Source organism: Amblyomma americanum, chromosome 5, assembly GCF_052857255.1.
Source record: "Amblyomma americanum isolate KBUSLIRL-KWMA chromosome 5, ASM5285725v1, whole genome shotgun sequence".
Taxonomy (NCBI): domain Eukaryota; kingdom Metazoa; phylum Arthropoda; class Arachnida; order Ixodida; family Ixodidae; genus Amblyomma; species Amblyomma americanum.
Genome location: NC_135501.1, coordinates 57,769,980 through 57,790,870, shown reverse-complemented (window position 1 = coordinate 57,790,870; position 20,891 = coordinate 57,769,980). Strand labels below are relative to the sequence as shown.

Genomic DNA, 20,891 nt, shown 5'->3' with positions numbered 1-20,891 from the left:
ACCGTCCCCTCCCCCTTCCCAGAAGTGTAAAAGTTAACGAAGGCACACCATTCTGAACAAACCCAATTTTTGCCAAAAAAATGCCCAAGCAATGCGCGGTTCCAGTCGCACACGCCGTCCGACTGCCCCCTCCAGTAATGGCCCCTTAGTCTGCCCCTGCGTTGAAGCAGTTCTGTTATCGATATAATGAAACGTGTCATTTCGAACCATAGACCAGATTATATTGTGAGGAGGGTATGCATTCTTAGAAAGCCGGACTTAGTTAGCGCGGACTTGTGTCAGAAGTGTAGATAAACCACAATGTGCCAGTGCAAGAGCTTTGCGTCAGCAGTATGTGTCCATGGTTGCATCTAAGTGGGCACAAAAGTCGCCGATAGGTGAGGCTGCATTCAAATATGCCCGATAACCGTCTTTCGCACGGAAACATTTGGCTACGCATAAGCTCCATCCTGTCCCCCCGCTATCCGTCTTTCATCGTGGCTTCACGTGATGCGCGTGCTGCTGCGATGGGAAGCACGCTTCGAGGAAGGTCAAACCTACAAACACACAAACATAAAATATAGACATTCCGCGCAGTCTGAAGAATGCTGGGAGGCGTTTTCAACGAGCCGTTCATTCAAGGATCGCGTTGCTTCTCGTGTTGTATTGGATCGCGGAGGCGTTCTGCACTCAGAGCTCGCTGCGGCGCAGGCAGACGCATTATCCGCAAGCCGCTCTTCGCAGCTGGCGGAAAGGGAAAACGAAGCGGAAATTGGAAGATAGTAAATAAATAAAAGCAGCCGCGTCCTCTCTCTTACTCCCTTTCCTCGTCCCCTTGACACAATGCTTCACCGCGAGAAGTTTCGTTTTTGCGCCAGTGCGCGTCATATTGCTCGGACTCTCGGACGACTCGTTCAGCTCTGCGTGAAGTTGCCTACAAAGTGAAAGATGACCTGTGAGTAGGGCACCAGTTTTTATTCCTACGTTCTGCTAGCAAGGAACAGCTGTTTCGATACCCTTGTACTGTCACCTCCGAACGCCGTAGCCCATTCTTTTGGCTGCTACTCTGACGTGACGCGCCATGCTGGACCGCCGAAACATTTAAATGCGAGGTATGTTACCGGCCGCCCGCTATTATATTTCGTCTTAAGTGAATACTTGTAAATGAAGTGTAGATCTTACATAGTGCGGCTGCTGACCCAAAAGACGCGGATTGGATCCCAGCCACGGCGGTCGCATTTCGATGGAGGCAAAATTCTAGAGGCCCGTGTACTGTGCGATGTCAGTGCACGTTAAAGATCACCGGGTTGTCGAAATTCCCGGATCCCTCCTCTACGGCGTCTCTCATAGCCTGAGTCGCGTTGGAACACTAAGCCCCATAACCCAAACCAAACCTACATAAAGAGGGCACTTTAGTGGGCGCCAATGTTGACCCGTCACAGTTCGGCAACTGGCCTTCAGAGTGTTAATTATGCTCGGTTCGGTGCTCCCAGTAAGGTGACAAACACGGTGACGCGAACGTCGCTTAGGTTGCCGGTGTCACACTTTCAGTTGAGTGCGCTGCCTTCTCTTTTGGAGCTAATCTATGGGAACCAGCAGGTGACCACAGCTATTTCCGGTTTGCATGCACACATTGTGCATACTGCGTTCATTTGCTGTACGCTATACGCACAATGAGTAAAACCACGGCGCAGCCAGGGTACGTCGTGGGAAAACGTGAGGAGTGCCGCCGAAGTCTCTAGTGCAATGGAATGCGCCGACAAGCGGGCAAAGACTGAAAACAGCGCCGCGCGCAAGTTTTGTGTCCTCCGGGGAAGAGAGTGAACAATGCTTTGTTTTTCAGAGTCTATTCGAAATACGTGACGATGGCAGGACGGCTCGGGTAGACCGGCGCTGTGCGTTTTTAAACGAAAGCTTCACTAGTAGTCTACGTAGGTTCATCGCCGTATGCGCGAGTTGGACCTTCTATACCGAGGAGAAACCACGTGACAGCTATGATGTCACTCAGCCGCCGTCGCCTAAACCGAGCTCTCGCCTCTCTTAGCATAGGCCGTCTGCGATCATTGTGTTCATTGGCGTTGGCAACGTTGTAGACCAACGATGTTTAGGAAAGGAAGTGTAACTGGCTCTCTGGGTCAGTGGACACCTCAATGGCGCTTTGAGGTACGTGGCGGTGGACACAGAGAGATGTGCGCTGCATGCATTAGCGCTAACAACGTTGTAGCAGCCACACGGCACTGCAGCAGTAGGCCGCAGCGTTCACTGGGTGACCAACCTCTCTCACAATCAACCATTAACTGCCACCTGCCAAGGTGGCAAGGTGGGTGCGCTGCCCATCTAGTGTGCGGAACTCACTCAACTTTGCACAAACACCAAACCGCGTCTGCGTGCCCGATGCATTACAAATTTTGCTCTATAGGCAGGTTCAGGAGTAGTTAAACCGCAGCTGTTTTTTTTATTTCATTCTTCCCGCCTAGCTAGCCAGAGCGTCTAACGTTGATGCGCGTGTTTGATATTGTGGTTGCTTCTGTTCGCTGTGCCTTTTAGTTAGCCGCCGTGGCTTACAACGAGGCGCGCATTTGATATTGTGTGTTTTTCTTTTCGTTCTTATATCTTAAGTCTGAAAGATGGCGTTACAATAATCTACAGTCAAAGCCACTTATAGCAGTACCAATTAAAGCGATATAGCAGTTACGTACGGCAATGGTCAGTCGCGCCACCATCAGCTTTCACATGCGTTCTGTATTAACATAAACCGCTTATAGCAATGCTGTCATAGCACATTACTTCTTATAACAATTAAATCTGGTCCCTGAGCATCAGCCATAACAGAAAGAAAAACATTGAAACGCTACAACCTCACCAGGAAAACCACGCTTACAACACAAAAGCGCGCGCGTGTGGAGCGGACCGACGAACCGAGCCGATGCAGCGAAAGAAACCTTGACCACGCACACGGAGACACACCGCAGTCGCGGCGACGTAAGAGCAAAAAGGCTGACGCAGATAAGAGAGTAGGGAGCATGATACCGAGCCTCTGTGGAGCAGTCCATTATTAACCTGAGGGGTGCGCTCTCGGATAAAGGTGCTGGTAACGTAGAGGCGCGCGAAGCTCCCGCTGGGATAGTGATAATAGCGCTATGGTCATCGGTGATGATTGCTGCCTGTCGTGTCGAAGAATTCTTGCACGGTGACGATTCAGTCATGACAAATGAGGATCTCACCGACAACGCGATCTTGGCAGCTGTCACCGGCGCGGAGAAGAACGGAGACTTTTGCAAGTTGCGGCACAATAGTAAAGCCGCCTAATTCAACATGCATTAATTCGGAAATCCGGATAATTAGAAAAGCCGGCGTAGTCCTGGTCAACGCCCACGTAAGTCTGTGGCGTCGTACGCTGGCTAATTCGGGCATTGCACGTGTCGCACCGGTTAATTCGAATGGCCCCCGAAGGGAGGCTGCGTCTAGGTAAGACTGGCGCGTTAAGAAATCGACGAACTAGCGCTGTTGAAACCTGAATTATATGCTGCTGAGTAATCCGTGCACCTGAGACGTACGTGCAACACAACATGATGACAAATGCAAGGCCGTGTCTCAAAACCAGTCAGCCTGCATAGTTTCGGTTTCGCTTTTCTCAGGCTCGCGCAAGCCCGTAGCAGCCTGCTAATTGAGCCCTGCCGCGTGCTATTTCGGGCGCAGATTGGCGCGATTGCGTTCGTCCGCGTAGTTCTTTCCACAGTTGTTCCAGTGCGCCAAAGCTGCGTGCTCGTCATGTGCCGGTCGCCGTTTGTGCAGTAAAGCCTTCTCACACGCGACGCTGCCGCTTCTGCGGGGTGTGGCGAATCAGCGGTGGAGCTCCAGCGCTTGCGCGTCGCACCGTGAAGATTGTCGGGGAGGCCTTGAACGCTTCTGATCAGTTCTGCTTCGACGCTTCCTATAGTATAGACGTATTAAAGCACTTATGAAAAACTGAAAATTTTAAGTCATCTGCCCACCGTTTTCATCTGAAAGCAAGCTACCATTCCAGATTCTTTCACCAAACAAATGTACTACAATGCAATTGGTTCTTGCTGGTTTTTCATGATCATTCGTAATTTCACCACTTTTCCGGTGCCCTATGGTTTGAATTAACGAGCTTTTACAGACATTAGAACGATCAACCCCCCCCCCCCCCCCCCGGGTCTTTAGATGCTGTAAAGTTTTTCTTTTTTTGTGCACAACCTGGTCATAACAATTATAACAATGGTATTTCCATGGCAGTTCAATATTGCTGTGAGTTTGAATGTTTTGGCTAGAGTAAGTTTTAGCGAGAAAATGGTCTACTGGATGCTGGTGGAGTTTTGGCGCGAGTAAGACGTCATGGGCGCGCGCGAAGGAGAGCGCGGGGGTTGGTAGTGTGGCAGCTGAGGAGATCGATCTTGACCGCTGGTGGTCCCGGGACCGGGGAAGTTTGAGATCTTTTGAGTTAAAGCAGAGAGCCCCAAAAGTTTCGGCAGCAGTTTTTACGTACTGTATTAAATAGCCTCTCGAGGAGAGCCTTTCAACGCTCTGACGGTCAGAAGACCTGCATATCTCTCTGTAGTCACCAGTCGCGAAGTGCGTCCCCAGGACGCTTCACGACACCCGCCCCTCTACCACTCTGTGTCAACATGTGGCTAACGTCCACATCAACCGAGGGGAGCAAGGAGATGTTGCTAGCGTCACAACGCGACAGACTTTGCGACATGTAGCGAGGTCATCGTGACGTCAAGCGCTGATTGTTTGTTTGCTTGTTTGTTAGTCTGCTTGTTTGCGACGCTCCGCGGGGTGTATTTGGTCGCACTGCTGTCATCTGGCGTAACTTGCTATATGGCACTTGTCACCACTGGCCGCGAAAAGGCTTTCAGTGAAAGTTCGTGGTCTCTCGAGGCGTGAGCAAAAAAGATCATTTCAACCGACGCCATCAGAGCTGCTAAATCGGACCTCGAGACTGGCACGGCACAGCTGTTCCGGAAACACGCTTGTCACTCTTGTTATCAGCGTGTTCCTAACCACAGCGCCCAGGCTGCTCGTCACTTGTGATAATCTTTTATTTTGTTTATGTTGGTCCGAGCCGCTTAGTGCTTTCATGACCACGACATGACATACTTCGTGTGTGAGCGTCCATAATGCCCTCCGCTGGCTCCAAACGCACATTTACAGCTAAGCGAGCCGCCGCGGTGGCTGAGTGGTTATGGCGCTCGGCTGCTGACCCAAAAGACGCGGGTTCGATCCCGGCCGCGGCAGTCGAATTTCGATGGAGGCGAAATTCTAGAGGCCCGTGTGTTGTGCGATGTAAGCGCACGTTAAAGAACCCCGGGTGGTCGAAATTTCCGAAGCTCTTCACTACGGCGTCTCTCATAGCCTGAGTCGCTTTGGGACTTCAAACTCCCATAAACCAACCAACCGACTGTCAAGCGAAGCTGGCCATTGAACGGGCAGCGTCATATTGCGGCAAGCGGGAGCTACGCAATAACCTAAAAATTAAATAAGGTGACGCTGCAGCAGCGGTCGAATATCGAGCGCTAGCTCCTTTAGCATTTATGGTCACCTAACATAGGTCGCTGGTTCGGATCTGTGCCATGAGCTAGACTCTAACTGGTAAGTTTTCGCTGCACCGCGAAATCGTATGCCACCACCCTGAACACTGCGACAAACGGTTGAGCCGCATTGTAGATATGAAGATTCGTAAAGGCGCGGAATTGCGGTACGTCCACTTATTTTTTCCGCTGATTTTCTGAAACACAGGTCGCCGGTTCGAATGCCTGCCGCGAGCTACCCTCTGACTTAACTAGTACATGTATACTGTACGAAACGCTGACTCGTATGACACCAACCATCCAGAACATTGTGCGGCACACGGTTGGCCCACAAATTTTACACGAATGTCGGGACTAGTGGCCCAACGTTGACACCTGCCAGAAAGGGGTATGTATACCGGATCAGCAGAGTTTGGTTTCTGGCTGTGGTGCTCGTGTATCACGCTCGCGCCTCTTACTATTTTATTCAATTATGTAGCCACCTCAGTTACCATGGCAGCCAATGGGCGGCGATTTGCATTATAACGCATAACGCTGAGTGACACGCGAGAAGTTACCAACGAAGCGACGAGATCACCACTACGAACATTATTTGCAAACAGCCATTGAGGGCACTTCCCGTACACCAACTTAATGAAACTTTAGAAAGATCATTATTTGTATGCTGGCAATATTTTTCGCGACGCGACATCGCGTTAACGTTACGCAAATACTAAAAATATCCCTTAGCGCTTGACGATCGGAATGATATTTGTAGCCATACACCGCGGTGGCTCAATGTCTTTGGCTTTCTGCTACAGACCTCAAGGTCGCGGGCTCGATCCCGGTGGCGGTCGCCATTTCGATGCAGGCGAAATATAAAAACGCCCCTGCGCTGCGCGATGTCAGTGCACGTTGGAGAACCCGCGGCTGTCCAGATTAACCCGGAACCCTTAATCATTCCCGCCTTCCTACCGCATGTATCGCATTGGGACGCGAAACCCCGCAATGTGCAGCGTTCCCAGCCACTCAGCATTCGCGGCATCTGAACGGAAATAAAAGAAACTGGCGCCGCAAGGTGCAGCGACATCACACAGCCCACAGACCTTTGAGTCTTTCGCCTCAGCCCAAATTCGGCCGTTGTGACCGGTTTCGTTCCGACGTGCTTGGCATCAGCAGCCAAATGCCATATTCACTACGACCACACGGTGTGTCAAAGCCAACAGCCGGTGTTTTACGACTGCCGCGACGGCCTGGGGCCGGAGAGGGAGAGAGGGCAAATAAAGCCCCGCCTTCACGAACTCCAGTGTGCTTTAGCTGCTCTTCCAGAATGCGCTATAGTCCGTTGAGCTTCCCGTTGGTCGTAAGACGTTTGAATCGTCTTTAACGGTTCATGCTTGCCTGCACACCACCGCGAAATGCAAAAGTGTGAGACTTACATCACACTAGGGGCAGGAGTCACGGTATTAACAAGGATACATTTTACTGTATTTGTGTAAACGAAAGCCGCGCTGGGTTGGGCGGTGTTGGATGGCGGGCTCCCAAGAGGGCTGCTGGAAACGTAGGAAATACTGCAGGAAATACAGACAGCCCGGCGTCTTAGATATCTGCCTCTTTCCGTCATCGGTTGTGACACTATGTAGCAATTTGGCGCCAATGTGCCCTTGCGTGTGCATAGCCTATTTCCTGTGGAGTGCACAATCTCTGTTCCTTCAGCATCCGTCTGTCTCTGAAACGGCGCAGACAGCTAAGGCCTTGCAGAAATATCAAAAGCCGCTGACTCTGTGTCGCTCTCCACGGCTCTAAGAATGCGAAGTGTGCTTCAGAGCTGTGCTGCTTGGTGCGCTGATATCAGGTCGTTGCTGTGCTGCCTTATCTCTAGCTGGCTTCATCACCTCTTGGCTTATTCTTATTCGTTGAAAAAATTTGTTTTCCTACAAACGGGGACGACATATACATGCGCAAATTTACAATGAGGTATTTTAAAAGGAATGGCGCTGTCATTTGCGTAGCGTTTCTCGTAACTTGAACCAAAGAGTACAAATTACGGAGTTCACTTGACTGCTGACGGGATTTGGAGGCGAAAGCATTAATTTTTTAATTTTTATTTTTCTTACTTCCTAATGACACGTACTCATCAGCGCACAGTGGTAAGTAACACGTACAATAGGATAACCTTTATTCGCTAGGAAACAGCGCGGTTTTGTGGCCGATGCATGGGTTGAGTGCTCACCTCACAATCTGACGGTCCTTGCTTTCATTCTCGGAAGGAATTTTTTATCTTTTCTGGTAATGTCGTTGGGTGGTTTTGTGGACCACTTTTTCTGGGCCCGGACGCCTCGGGGTTTCGTTGCTATTGAGCCGTATAAGGTTTTCGCCTCAAAACAAGCAGCGCACCCTAGCTGCATCAAACCGACGACATACTGTTTCCCTTCACGTGGCGCTTTTCAGTTTATTTGTTATTCCGCTTAATTAGTTAATTAGGTAATATTTATAATGCGAAATTGTTAATATCACCGTAGGGTCACGGGCGTTTCGTTAATATGTAGAGGCGGCTAAGAAACAATAGATCCACATTTTTTTCTTGCAACGTATCTGCTACGTGCTCCTTTTTCCCAGCATTTAAAGAAAGCTGGCGAAATATAGAAATGACTATAGTGTATCAAGAAGAAGAAAATTGCTAAAAAGATGAACTGCCGGACGTGTTCTGAAGGAACAGAATGTGCCCGCTCCCCGTCTCGAAGTGAGCGGCAGACGCCGCCTTGCCGCAGTTTCATGACCTTGAAATTGCGTCAGGGAATTGTTCCGGAAAGTGGAAAGCGCGTGTCGTGATCTGTGATTAGGATACGCGGGCCACCGACAACCAATTCAGTCAAAGCTTTCATTGAGCCATCACAAAGACAAGACAAAAATAAAGAGAATTTAGTGATGTCGCGTATTTCAAGGTAGCTTCCATTAGATTTATTTGTATTATTGTGCACCTCTTACTCAGCGTGCACATTTACTTCGTTCAAAACACAGTTGGGAGCGCTGGAATGAGCGCATGAGCGCACGCTGTCACGTGGTTTTTGTTTTTTCACATTTAGCGGTCTTCAAATGCCGGAGAAGGGGACCATGTTGAAGATACGTTGCCACAAAAAACTTAATGGTTTTTCCTTAATTGCCCCTAAAACTTTTCGAAATGCTTGTAACCCTAATGCGAATATTAACATGTTCACAATTAAATATAGCTAATTAGCTAGTTAACATAAATTATTAAATATACCCCGAGCAGCTGCACACAAAGGCAAACTATATGTCGTTGATATCATCCAGCTTTGGTGCGCTGTTTTTATTTTTTAACACGTTGGTTCGCATTACTTGAACCCTGTAAGTACCACACATTTCTCGAAACATCAAAATATTCAGTGTAATACAGCCCTTGGGAAATTTCTAATTCGGTGGCGGTCCGGAGCTATTCACTTTACCTTTGGTCAGAGGTTAACTCGGTAGCCGATAAAAATCTCTACCACAACATATACGTATCACCGGGTCGATTGAGAAAACTGAACATCTGGGGAGTCACGGCTACTATAGCGGGTTCGCCACCACAGAAGCGACATAAACTTCTAAATGTGCCCTTCTTATAACACAGTTTGCTTGATTTGGTGATATGCTACCCATTAGGATTCTGCATCGGTTAGAACAGCCGAAGCCAATGCATTCTTTGTTAGTGTTGTGGCTGCGTTTTCGGTGCAAGCACAGATACTGGACTGTGCCGTCTCCGGCATAGGTTGCCTGCAAATGGTCATGTTGCTTCCTACTGGATGCAACATTTACGCGAGGTCAGCAATATTGAAGGCGGAAGCTACCCAGGTGTCACTAGAAATATAATATAATGTTACTTTTTTGTTTAATCAAACGTTAGGTCAATATTAGCGTTTTTTTCTAACGTTACTGTAATTTTGGAAATAGACAATTGAATAAGGTTTCAGTAAGATTCATTAGGCATTTAAACGATATAAATGTAAGATTCTCGAAAAAGAAAAGGCAATACTGCACGAGCATGTGGGCCCGCCTGTTGTGAAGGTAAACAACTTACTGAACGCTTTGGAAGGATCAAAAACAAAGGCGACGCTTGAGCTGCACAATATAATACGACTTGACACTCATACATTCAATCAAGCTTATGTATGCATTACTGAGGGGTGTCCCTTGAGCAATATTGGCAAATCGGAAATACGCAAAGCTTTCTAATAAAATATTGGAGCTCTGCATGAAACATATGGTAGGCGCAATCTAACACGTATAGTGCTAAAGCACTGCCAGATGAAAAATGTCCTCATTATCATCATCATCATCATCAGCAGCAGCAGCAGCCTGATTACGCCCACTGCAGAAGAAATGGCTCAATTATATCTCCAAATACACCCCGTCCTGTGCCAGCAGCGGCCACCTTATCCTTGCAAACTTCTTACTGTCATCCGCCCACCTAACCTTCTGGTGGTTTTGCTACGCTTGCCCTCTTTTGGAATCCAGGCCGTTACCATTAACGGCGATCAGTTATCTTACATGGTTTGCCCAAGAGCTTAATTGTTGTTGATTTTGACCGGGATGTGATTAGCTGTTATTAGTTACATGGCCAACTCTGCTCTCCTCCTGTCTCATAGCGTTCCACCTTATCATTTTCCTTTGTATAACTCCCTATGTTGACCTCAGTTTAACTGAACCCTTTTCGTTAGATTTCAGGTTTCTGCCCCATAGGTGAGTACCGGTAAGAAAAAGCGGTTACGTACTTTTGTTTGAGGGCTATTGGTAAACCGCTATTCGCGATCTGACATTGCTTGCCAAGAACTGTCAAAACTAGCTAAAAAATTACTGTGCGAGCAGCTTATTACTTTAAATTATTAAAAGATTCCGGTACCCAGTGCATGAAAGTTATTTGCGATGTTGTTTTGCATTTGTGATTTATAGATTAAAATAACGTTCTGACAATGTTGAAAGTGCTTATTTCTTGAACGTTATCTTAATGGTTACGATAGCAGCATATAACTTTTTCTTTTTCATTTTTACGGCAATAACAACATTTAAAGCCAACATTAATAATTATGTTCAATCTTAATGCCAAACTGGTGTGCTGATATAACATATAATGTGATTTCTAGATTTTAAACAATAATCAAGCGTTCCAAGCTACTATATAACGTGACTTCAACTAACATACCATGTTTATAGCCTTATTTTAATGTTCCATGCAACCTGTGTATAGCTGCCTTTTTGCGCCGCGATGTCAAAACTTGAAGGCGTTCTTTTGGCGTGTGTTCCCGCTTTGAGTAGCCTTGCCTTGCTCTGAGTTTCATTTTTCTTGTTTCCAGCCTTTCGCTGTTTGAAGTTAGATTCGTAGCTGTACTTATATATTTTACTTTCGTACTGGGCTTACGAGCGAGACGTGATGGAACAGTATGCCGAGGTATCCAGATATGTATGTTATCGGGTGCTTGCGCGCCCGATTCTACTCATATGCGCCTGGTCTCTGGGACGATGCTTTGAAAATGGCTCTAAGGTGGCAGCTTTGTTTCGTTTTTTTTTTTTCGAGGAGTAGCAGTGCTGTACTCACGCTTTTGCGTTGGGCCTCGATATCACCGAAATGAATTCTCTTGAATTAATTTATTCCAGCGTTTTCACTGAAAGCTTATTGCTTCAGTGCCTTCAATATCATAATCGGCGCCGGCCTATCAATGCCGAGAACAGTTGGTGCAAAGAGCAGTTGATTCCACTCAGGCAGCGACCGCTTTATCGCAAGTCACAAGTGCATCCTGCCGGCGCTTGTGCCATTGTTTGCGCACAATGCAGTAGAGATATCTGTTAGTGTAAGGCGTGAACTCGGTGACCAGATAAAATAAGTGATTATTTCGGATGATATGCAACGAGCTTCAGAAGCATCAATGTCACAGACCATTTAATTAACGAAGAAGGACACGACCTACGCTGTTCGGCTGCTATCTGTAGGAATGCTCCGAGGCTTAAACTGGGAGCACAACATATAAACGTAAATGAACTTCACGTACGCTTGCCACAGAGCATAATTGTGATTAATGCCGCTTTTGTTCGGTTTCATTGCATACGTATACGTAGTGTGGCGCGCTTCCTCACACGTCATTATCACAGCGGCGGCCATTCAAGATGTTGTCGCTGTCTTCACTGGGTTATCTACCTTGTCTAAATCCCTCTTCTCCGCACTCATACCTGGTTTGCGTGTGTACTCAGCGGTTAAGCATGAGTGGGCGGAGTAGGAGCGACAACAGCCCTGACATTGAAGTTTATCCGATCACTGGGTCGTTCTGTACACATGCCGTTTCGAGCAAACGCACAAAGCTGTGAAATTATAGTTTTCCGTGCTTTGTGTCCTTGTGAAATTTAGGAGGCATATTGTGTGTAATATTTTGCGCTTATCTATCAAGATGTTGCACCTATACATACATAGCCTCAGTATTTTCGTCACTCCTCACTACAGCAGAGTTAAGACACAAGCACTGTGCTCCATACTTGTAATGACAAAGTCAAGCACGTGACACTGTATGCTGCAAGTCCAGGCGTAGCACACTGGTTCACGCGCTCTATTCTCGCTTCATAAAATATCAGTGGGTTTAGCATATCCATTTTTGTCTGGACAAGGCGGGTGGCGAGAGTTTCATCCCTAGTGGTTTTTGTATTCTGATACAGGCTAGCGCGCTTGAGTGTTCCGGCCAGCGGTATCTGGGCGTCTCAGAATGCCAATGGAAGCAATGAGTCGGAGTGGCGAGCGGTTAACGCTGGTTGGTCTGTCTTACTAGATTTAGAACGGAAATTGGCAGATCAGTTTGAAGGGCACTTTGGTGTTTTGCGCCTGTTCTGCTCGGTAGACAGTGAAACGCGGAGTCCCCATCCAGGTATGTGCGCAGTTTAGACAGATAATTTTAATCTTGGTTGAAAAAGTGACTTTACTGACATAGCATGAAAGCGGAAAGTGTTTCGTGGTACCTGCAAAGCAAACTGGCTTAACAAGTACTGCTCACCTAGTTACGTTCCTAGTAGTAGTAATACAAGACCTTTATTCGGCCATAATTTACTGGCCGAGCATTTCGACCCCCCAGGCAAACAGTCGACGCTTTGCCTCTTCCCCTTCTGCGCCAAGCCACTCGAGCCAGGTACTGAAGGATAGGGAACGTGGGATAAGAACCCGAATGCTGAGCAGCTGAGCAATAGAAGAGGCAAAGAGCTAGGTCCACATAAGTAGAGCGGCCGCTGGGCCAGGACGGATACGATCGATAGGGATAGAGAAACAGGTGGGAGGGGGTGATGAATGCATTCATTTGTATCTTCTGAATAATGCTAGACTCCAGCACAGTTAGTGATGGATGAGGGTGAGAGGAAAGGCGTGGGTCGAGGCGGAGCTCAAGGAAGACCTCGATGATGGTGCGGCGCATTGAGTGGCTTCCACCGTCCTCCGAATGCTTGGGCTGTCTGATAGGCGTCAATCCCTGAATGTGCGGAGAGCGATTGGGTGGAAGCGGTGGAGAACTGCATTGCGGAGACCGCTCATTCGACCTCCTCTTGGAGTGATAGTGGTAGGGTGCGCTTTCGTACGTGGCGGATAGCGGCATAAGAGTCTGAATAAACTGTATTCTCTGTCGTAACAAAATGCGGCGCATAATCGAAAAAATTGGGCTGCGCGTAAGCAATCGCGTCAGCGTACAAAGAGTATGGTGGAGCTGCCATAAAAAAACGCAAACCAATGAGCTCCTGCCTGTACCACTAAAGTATCACAGGCTTAACCCAATCGTAATATAAATGAAAAGGCCCGAAGGCAATGTTGGGCTTTTGCCACCCGAAGGTGGGAAAATAAAAAATGGGGTAATGCTACTAAGCGACCCACAGCCGGGGGAGCGGGCCCGGGGAGACTCCCCTGATCTCCCCTGGGACGTAGCGGAGGGGGTAGGACATAGGTTGTGGGAATGGGACTGAGGGAAGGGTTATGGGTAATGTGATGGGAATGGGGACAGCGAGATGTTGACCCTCATTTTATCATCGCTCGACTCCTGTCTGGCCAGGACAGGGAGGGCGTCGATGTTCTCCAATGGTGCGGCTCCACTCACGGGATGCCCGACCACCCAACGACGCAATAGCTCCGACTCGGAGACAGGGAATCCTAACCCGGGGCAGCTGCCTCGGGCTCCTCCTCGACTTTCAGGGGTCCGGTTCGGACTTGCATTACGCTCCCAGCTACTAACCGTCGAGTGTTTTTCGCGGCTTTTCAGACTCCGGAAGTATGTGTGGTGTGATCCGGCCAATAGAGACTGGGTCGTCAGCCTATCGGCACGCAGCCCTCGGCACCATGACCCACACCTCAGTGGGGACCCACCTGTGCTTCCAACCAACCAACCATGCACTTATTTCCTCCCCTGGCTTGCTCCACACCTACTGAGGAGGGAGTGTTCAGGGCCGGGCTGACCGGGCCACAAACCAAGAACCTGGCCGAGGGTGAGATAACCCGGGCCTACTCCACCGGTACTCCGCAACATCGACGGTTTTTGCATCGGTCCTACTAAGGTCCCCCTTACCTCGGCGTCCCGCGCTCTAGCCCCACGGCCCCGCGGTCAGCCATCCCTGGCTGCTTCCCCGAGGACATCGCTTCCTCAGAGCCCTTCTGCTGGAAACCCCCGCGCGGACCTGGCCTCTCCGTGGCCAGGAACCGACGCGCCAGCCGGTAGCCACGCACGCCCCCGCGTGCAGAGGCTTTTTGATTTTCGAGCAGTTTTTGAGTCCAATTCCGTGAGTCCAACCTGATTGTGAAACCAGGCCTGCCTCCGCACAGGCATCGGACCTCACGTGCGCGACTGGCCCACTCAGTCGCTTGGGAGTCGCTGCCACTCCCATGGGGTTTTGCATCCCCAGAGGACGGGCCCCGGCCAGCCCATCCCCACCGCTGTGCGTTGCACCGGAACAAAGCCTAGTAGCCGAAACTACACCGGCCCGTATCCGGTGGCAGGGGGGGCCACGGGCAGGCCGCACAGTCGGATTTCCCCCCCCGCGTCAGCGTACAGAAAAATAAAACAATAAAACAGCCGAGAACGAATGCTGAAGAGCGCGTAGCTTTGCGTGTGCTGCTGTCCTTTCCGTTTTGCTCGCCGGCGCGGAGCCAACGGAGGCATGGCCGCGCGCGCCGTCGATTCTTCCAGAAGGTCCAGTAGTTTCTACTCATTATCAACGGAGAGGATGCAGCCTCGACTATGCAAAGTGGTGCCCTCTCCCTTTTCCCCTCGCGTCGCCGACGGCGCAAGACGAGAGAGCCCTCGATGCTTCTAGAACCCGGTTTCCGAGCTTGACCAATGGGGTCGCGCGCTCGGTGCGAGGAGGAGAAGGAGCTTGTGCAGTTGATACTGCGTGTATGTGCGCGCCAACCTAGGGGAAAAGAACGAACAGACGCGGACCGCGCCTATAATTGAGGGCTTTAAGCGCTTTCTGTCAGCTCGAGCCGCCGTTTAAGCTTCAGAGAAGCGCGCCCGCTCGACTCCCGGGAGAACACCACCGCCCAGCCACGGACCAGCGAGGCAACGTGCGCCAGTCTGCGGATCGGCCCTGTAGTGCTTCTCCGGTCTTCGGACTGTCTCAGTGCCTGGTGAACAAATTGTGTTTGTTTGTCTCTCGCTGTGTTAGTGCATTTTAGGTGCAAAGATTTTGTTGAATTGTAATCTCTCTCAAGTGTTACTTTGCACGAGTTGCACTGTATTTGTAAATCAAACTGTGTGAGCTCGTACGGGTGATTGTGAAATCCTCTGGACCGTCTCTTTGCTGTATTAACTTCGTTTTGTTTGTGAACCTTTGGCTCCGGCTCATTCTCTGTCTTACGACCGGTGAACGCTGGGCACCAAACGACCAACCCCCTTGTCGCTTGGTAACTGGTCTCCGGCTGAGCTTGCCACGCTGAGTCGAGGGTATCTCTTTTCTGACCGAGACCGCTACCCCCGCACTCTCTAATGCTGTCGTGAAGTGCACGCTAAAGTGCGTGAAGTGGTGACACATTCTGGCGAACGTGACAGGACGTTTGGTGCCTTGTAAGCGCAGAGAACCGAGGAAGAGTCGGAAGGAGTTTACGAAGAGGTCGTAAACGAGTGTTTAGCAGCAGACTGATATTGTGAGGTGCCGAGCTAAAGCGGTTATTTGGGTTCACTGGGCAGAGGTTATGCGCTGCATCTGAAGAGTTCAGGCTCAGATTGAATCTAAAGGAGATAGCCGAGCTAGGCCTTCAGAAGGGTCTGAAGGGCGCTGAACTTGTTCAGTGGGTGGACCAAAAATAGAAAGAGGTTCGAGAAGAAAGCGAGAGAGAGAGGCAGCGTGCTATAGAAGCCGCTGAGAAAGAGAGACGAAGGGAACAAGAAGAAATAGAGAGAATGGCAGAGGAGACGAGAAGAAGCAGCGAAACTCGCCCTGGAGCGAGAACAAGAATTTCAAAGAGAGTATTCAATCCTTGCGAGGAAGCTTGCTGAAGTTCTGCATTTGAACGTCAGGGAGCCAGTGGAGCTTATTTTCGGAGAGGCCGGGTGGAAGACTAAGGAGTATGATTTGTTGGAAACCACGAAAGAGGTTGCAACTAGCTCCATTAGTGAGAGTGTGGTTGTGGAATAGCGGGTTCCTACGACTGAGATTGAAGAGAGTGAGGATCAGACCAGAATGTCGCTTCCTCAGTGATGTGAAAGTGCAGCTGCCACCGAGGCAGTTGGCACTAAGGAGAAGGCCAACCGGACGCTTCTGTCACAGGGCACCTTAATGAACTCGCCTGTAGGTGAGGAAGAAAGCTGGAGCTCCATCCAGAATTCAGAGTGTTGCTCGCCTGAGGGTGCCAGAAGGGACAATAAGGAAGAATGCTTAAATGTCAAGGAGCACGAAAGCTCCGATGCACTTGCAGATGAGGGGAGCACATTCAGTGAAGAACCGGAATCTGTTCCGAGTGAACCCTCAAGCAGCGAGGAGGCCTTTCTCGATGAACAAGGTCATAAAAATTTGGCCTTTGAGAAAGGCGAAAGTGCAGTGCAAGGAATGAAGCACGAGTGCACTGAAAGTGACGAGCCCAAGAGAGGAACTCAGGAAGAAAATTCAGTGCTCAAAGAACTAAAAGGAGCTGAGCCAGTGGTTTCATCGCGAGACCCCATCTCGGATGATGCAAATGAAAATGAGCCGGCCGTGCGCCGTACAAGAATGCAGAAGATAGTAAAACGAAAGAGAAGCGAATCGTGCACTGCCGATACAGGTGCAGTTGAACAGGACCGACCTCAAAGAAAGGTGAGGAAGAAAGAAGAAACCAGAATGGAACACACCCATGCTGAAAACAGCTGAGTCGGGTGCAGCAAGCTGCACGAACATCGCAGCAAATTTAGAAAGTTGAGACCAACGACCCCGACTTTCAGAACAGACTCAGTGTGGAAGCGTAAGAGCAAAGAGAACAGCGCACGCCGAAAAGAAACGCGAGAAGTGGAGCTGTCATGAGCGAACTGGCGTAAAATGGAGCCGTCATGAGCGAACTGGCGTAAAATCTGTCCGCAACAGACGCGCTAGCCGCAGGAAAAGAGGTAGGGCTCGAAGTACGAGCAGAAACACAAAGAGGAGTACGAGTGGGGAGCATAGCCAAAATCGCGTAAGGAAGAGAAGCAAGCCTCAGTAGAAGGCGGAAAAACAGCAGAGCTCGCGACAGGAATAAAAGCCAGAGTCGCTTGCGAAAGAGAACCAAAAGTGCGATCGAAAACTTGAGGGAAACCATCCCGTTACACTCATGCACGCCGAACCTGGAAGTATAGGCGAAAGCATGCCTCGAACTTGAATGCTCCTTGTTTGTGTTGTGTTAATATATTGCCGAGTGGGGGCTTGTATTGAACTTTGCCAATTGTGAAGTGTTGTGTGTGTGCATAAATAATTTTATTACCGTGTGTATTTTTTGGCATTCGCCATTCAGCTTGTGAGCGCAAGCATGTGCGCACGAATTTTGTGTTTTGTGAATATTGTTGAACAATATTCTTAAAGGAAGGGGCAGTGTCACAAAATTCGGCGCATATTCGAAAAAGTGGGGCTGCGCGTAAGCAATCGCGCCTGCGTGCAGTAATAAAAAACAAAAGAAAACAGCCAAGAACCAACCCCGGAGAGCGCGTAGCTTTGCGTGTGCTGCTGTCCTTTCCCTTTTGCTCGCCGGCGCGGCGCCAACGGAGACATGGGCGCACGCGCCATCGATAATTCCAGAAGGTTTGAGTAGTTTCTGCTCATTCTCGATTGAGAGGGTGTAGCCTCGACTATGCAAAGTGGTGCCCTCTCCCTTTTTCCCCTCGCTTCGCCGCCGGCGCAAGACGAGAGAGCCCTCGATGCTTCTAGAACCCGGTCTCCGAGATTGACCAATGGTGGCGCGCCCGGTGCGAGAAGGGGCTTGTGCAGTTGATACTGCGTGTATGTGCGCGCCAACTTTGGGGAAAAGAACGAACAGATGCGGAAAGCGCCTATAAACGAGGGGCTGTAACCGCTGTCTGTCAGCCCGAGCCGCTGTTCAAACTTCAGAGAAGCGCGCCCGTTCGACTCCGGGAAGACACCACTCGCCCAGCCACGGACCAGCGAGGCAACGTGCGCCAGTCTGCGGATCGGCCCTGTAGTGCTTCTCAGGTCTTCGCACTGTCTCAGTGCCCGGTCAACAAATTGTGTTTGTTTGTCTCTCGCTGTGTTAGTGCATTTTAGGTGCAAAGATTTTGTTGAATTATAACCTCTCTCAAGTGTTACTTTGCACGAGTTGCACTGTATTTGTAAATCAAACTGTGTGAGCTCGTACGGGTTATTGTGAAATCCTCTGTATCGTCTCATGGCTGTATGAACTTTGTTTTGTTTTGTGAACCTTTGGCTCCGACCCATTTTCTGGCTTGCGACCGGTGAAAGCCGCGCACCAAACGACCACCCCCTTGTCACTTGGTAGCTAGTCTCCGACTGAGCTTTACACGCCGAGTCGAGGGTATCTCCTTTGTGACCGAGACCGCGAGCCTCACACGCTCTAAGGGTGTCTGGGAGTGCACGCTGAAGTGCGCGAAGTGATGACATCTGGGAGAGAAGGAAGGTGGGCAAATGAGTGGAGGGCATGCGCAATGGCGAGGACTTCTAGGGACAATGCGTTCACCACACTCTGTAACCTCACTCACTGCGCCAATGAATTCCTCCTCGAGACCTTCAATGAGGCCTGGGACAGTGGCTGCCTGCCGAGCTCCTGGACCTCCTCCCTCATTTCTATGATTACCAAGGCGAGCAAACCTTCCTCCATCTCTAACCTGCGCAAAATGTCCCTGTCGCCGTGCGTTAATGGAACCCTTGAGTGAATGGCCCCGACTCGCCTCTCCGATGTTCTCGAGGCGCGGGAGTTCTTCCTATATTATCTTATCGGCTTCCGACGCCACATCTGTTCACAGAACATGTTTCTGATTCTCGAGGACAGCTTTCTGTCACCCACCGCCACCCAAATTCACGCTCTTATGACGGTCGCTGTCTGCAAGGCCTTCGATGGTGTGTGCCACGACTAAATACTGGCACAACTCGCCTTCCTGGCCTGCTGCTCCCGCATTCCTTCCTAACCGAGTTGCTCGCTTTCTCGTAGACACCCATCTTTCCAACCACAACCGCCTCACCATGCAGTCCTTGTGGTGCTGCTCACTCTCTTACCTTTTTCAATCTCCCTATTGTGCCTGTCGCTTCCCAACTGGCCGAAATTCCCGACCTGCGCCACATCTTTTACGACGACATCTCTCTCTTGTAGTCCGGCTCACCCAGTCACATACAGGACACCTTGCTGCGTGGCCTCATCGACTCCTTTCTCGCCACCGCTGGCCTCTCAACTGCTCCGGAGAGATCTTAGCCGCTTCTGAGCCACTCCTCATGCCAGCGCTCGCACAACCACCTCGTCTCTCTCAATCTTTCTGGCTCTCCCATTGCTGTTGCCGCCTCCCAGTGCAAAATTCTTGACTTATTTTTCACGCGGCCAAGAATCTGCAAGCCCTCCACCACGCTGTCACGACTTTCCACTCAGTAACTCATCTCTTTGACGCAGTCGTCCCTCGCCTCTCAGCTCCCCACGAGGATCATGCGTGTCGAGATTCCGCGCGCTCGCCCTCAACAATGTCTTGTACTTTGTACCCTTCGTTTTCTTCGTTCAGACTGAACGTAATCCTCTTGGGACCACCCCTGAGGGTCTGTAAAAGACTGCGCTTAACTTATTCCTACCTCGGCCGCTAAATTTAACTCTTTGTCGCAGGCCTGTTCCACCCACTCAGTTCTCTTCTCATTTAGCACGGTGACTCGCAGCTTGCCCGGTTTTCCCTTACCTGCGCGAAGGTTAATATGATATACACTGTTAAAAGCAGCGCACAGAGTGTCACGCGCAGGGTGATAGAAGACCAAGTGGAACGAAAGCGTTCGCTATAAATTTGTTTTCATTACCAAATATTGGAGGCTTATTTCCGGTACACTCAAGACAGCACAATAAGAAGCACAGAAGAAAAAGCTGAACCAGCCAGTTGCTGCCCTGTCTCCCGCTGTCACAAACCTGGCCTGTCTGTGTTCATGCTTACAGCAGTTGATTCGCGGCAGGTATCGATATTTCTAGGTTCATCCTACTCGTCGTGAATGATATCGCGGCACTCGCGCAGTGTGAACAGCTCTTTTTAAAGTTTTAGCCTAGTCCTGCCTTTATACAGGCGCCACCAGCAGAAGAGCCTGACTTCTCGAGCTGAACGACGCGCTGATAAAGCAGACTTGTCAAGACAAGTTGAAGTAACATGTAGAGTGCTGCTAACTTTCCAGATAACCCCACCACTGGGTTCCTGATAAACGGAAAGCTTTCGAGATGAAAAGCTATGAAGATGCTCGTATACCTAAGAACACCTCTGCTCATACTGGAATCTGCGCATTTATGGCCGTAAGTGCCATCGTATTTTCTTTTTTTCTTTCTTTCGTATAGTTTTTCATTCGTATTGCGGTTGCCTACACAATTATGTGGAAGTGCCAAATTTTTGTTAAACTGTTGGTGATTTGGAGTGTTCATGCTTTGCAGACAGGGCATGTCGATTTTGTTTTTCTGTATAAAGCATGATCCTCCTGTTGAAAGTCGCATTCTTTTCTGAGGTAGTTAAATGAGCAACCGCACTTAACGTGCGCAATGGCTAAAGGAACGCGAAGACGGGTTATTTCCTGTTAAATGCTATTGCTGTCTGAGGCTCTTGAAAAGAACTGACTAAAACTATCCGCAGAGCTTCAACAGAACCGAAAACTGGACGAGTTGGTAAATACTTAGTATAACGTTCGTCTCCAAGAAGACGAGCGGGAGCTGGAGGCCTTGGCTGTTTC

At 49.6% G+C, this 20,891-nt stretch overlaps 1 protein-coding gene across 1 annotated transcript in view; it reads left to right on the top strand.

The window, feature by feature from the left end:
- The first annotated feature begins 820 nt into the window (after positions 1 to 820).
- LOC144132468 (BTB/POZ domain-containing protein 6-like) overlaps positions 821 to 20,891 on the top strand; it is a 32,238-nt gene continuing 12,167 nt past the window's right edge. The window contains exon 1 of the mRNA XM_077664900.1: positions 821 to 934. Within this exon, the coding sequence (XP_077521026.1) occupies positions 928 to 934 (7 nt within the window). The 5' untranslated portion in view covers positions 821 to 927. The remainder of the gene's footprint in view (positions 935 to 20,891) is intronic.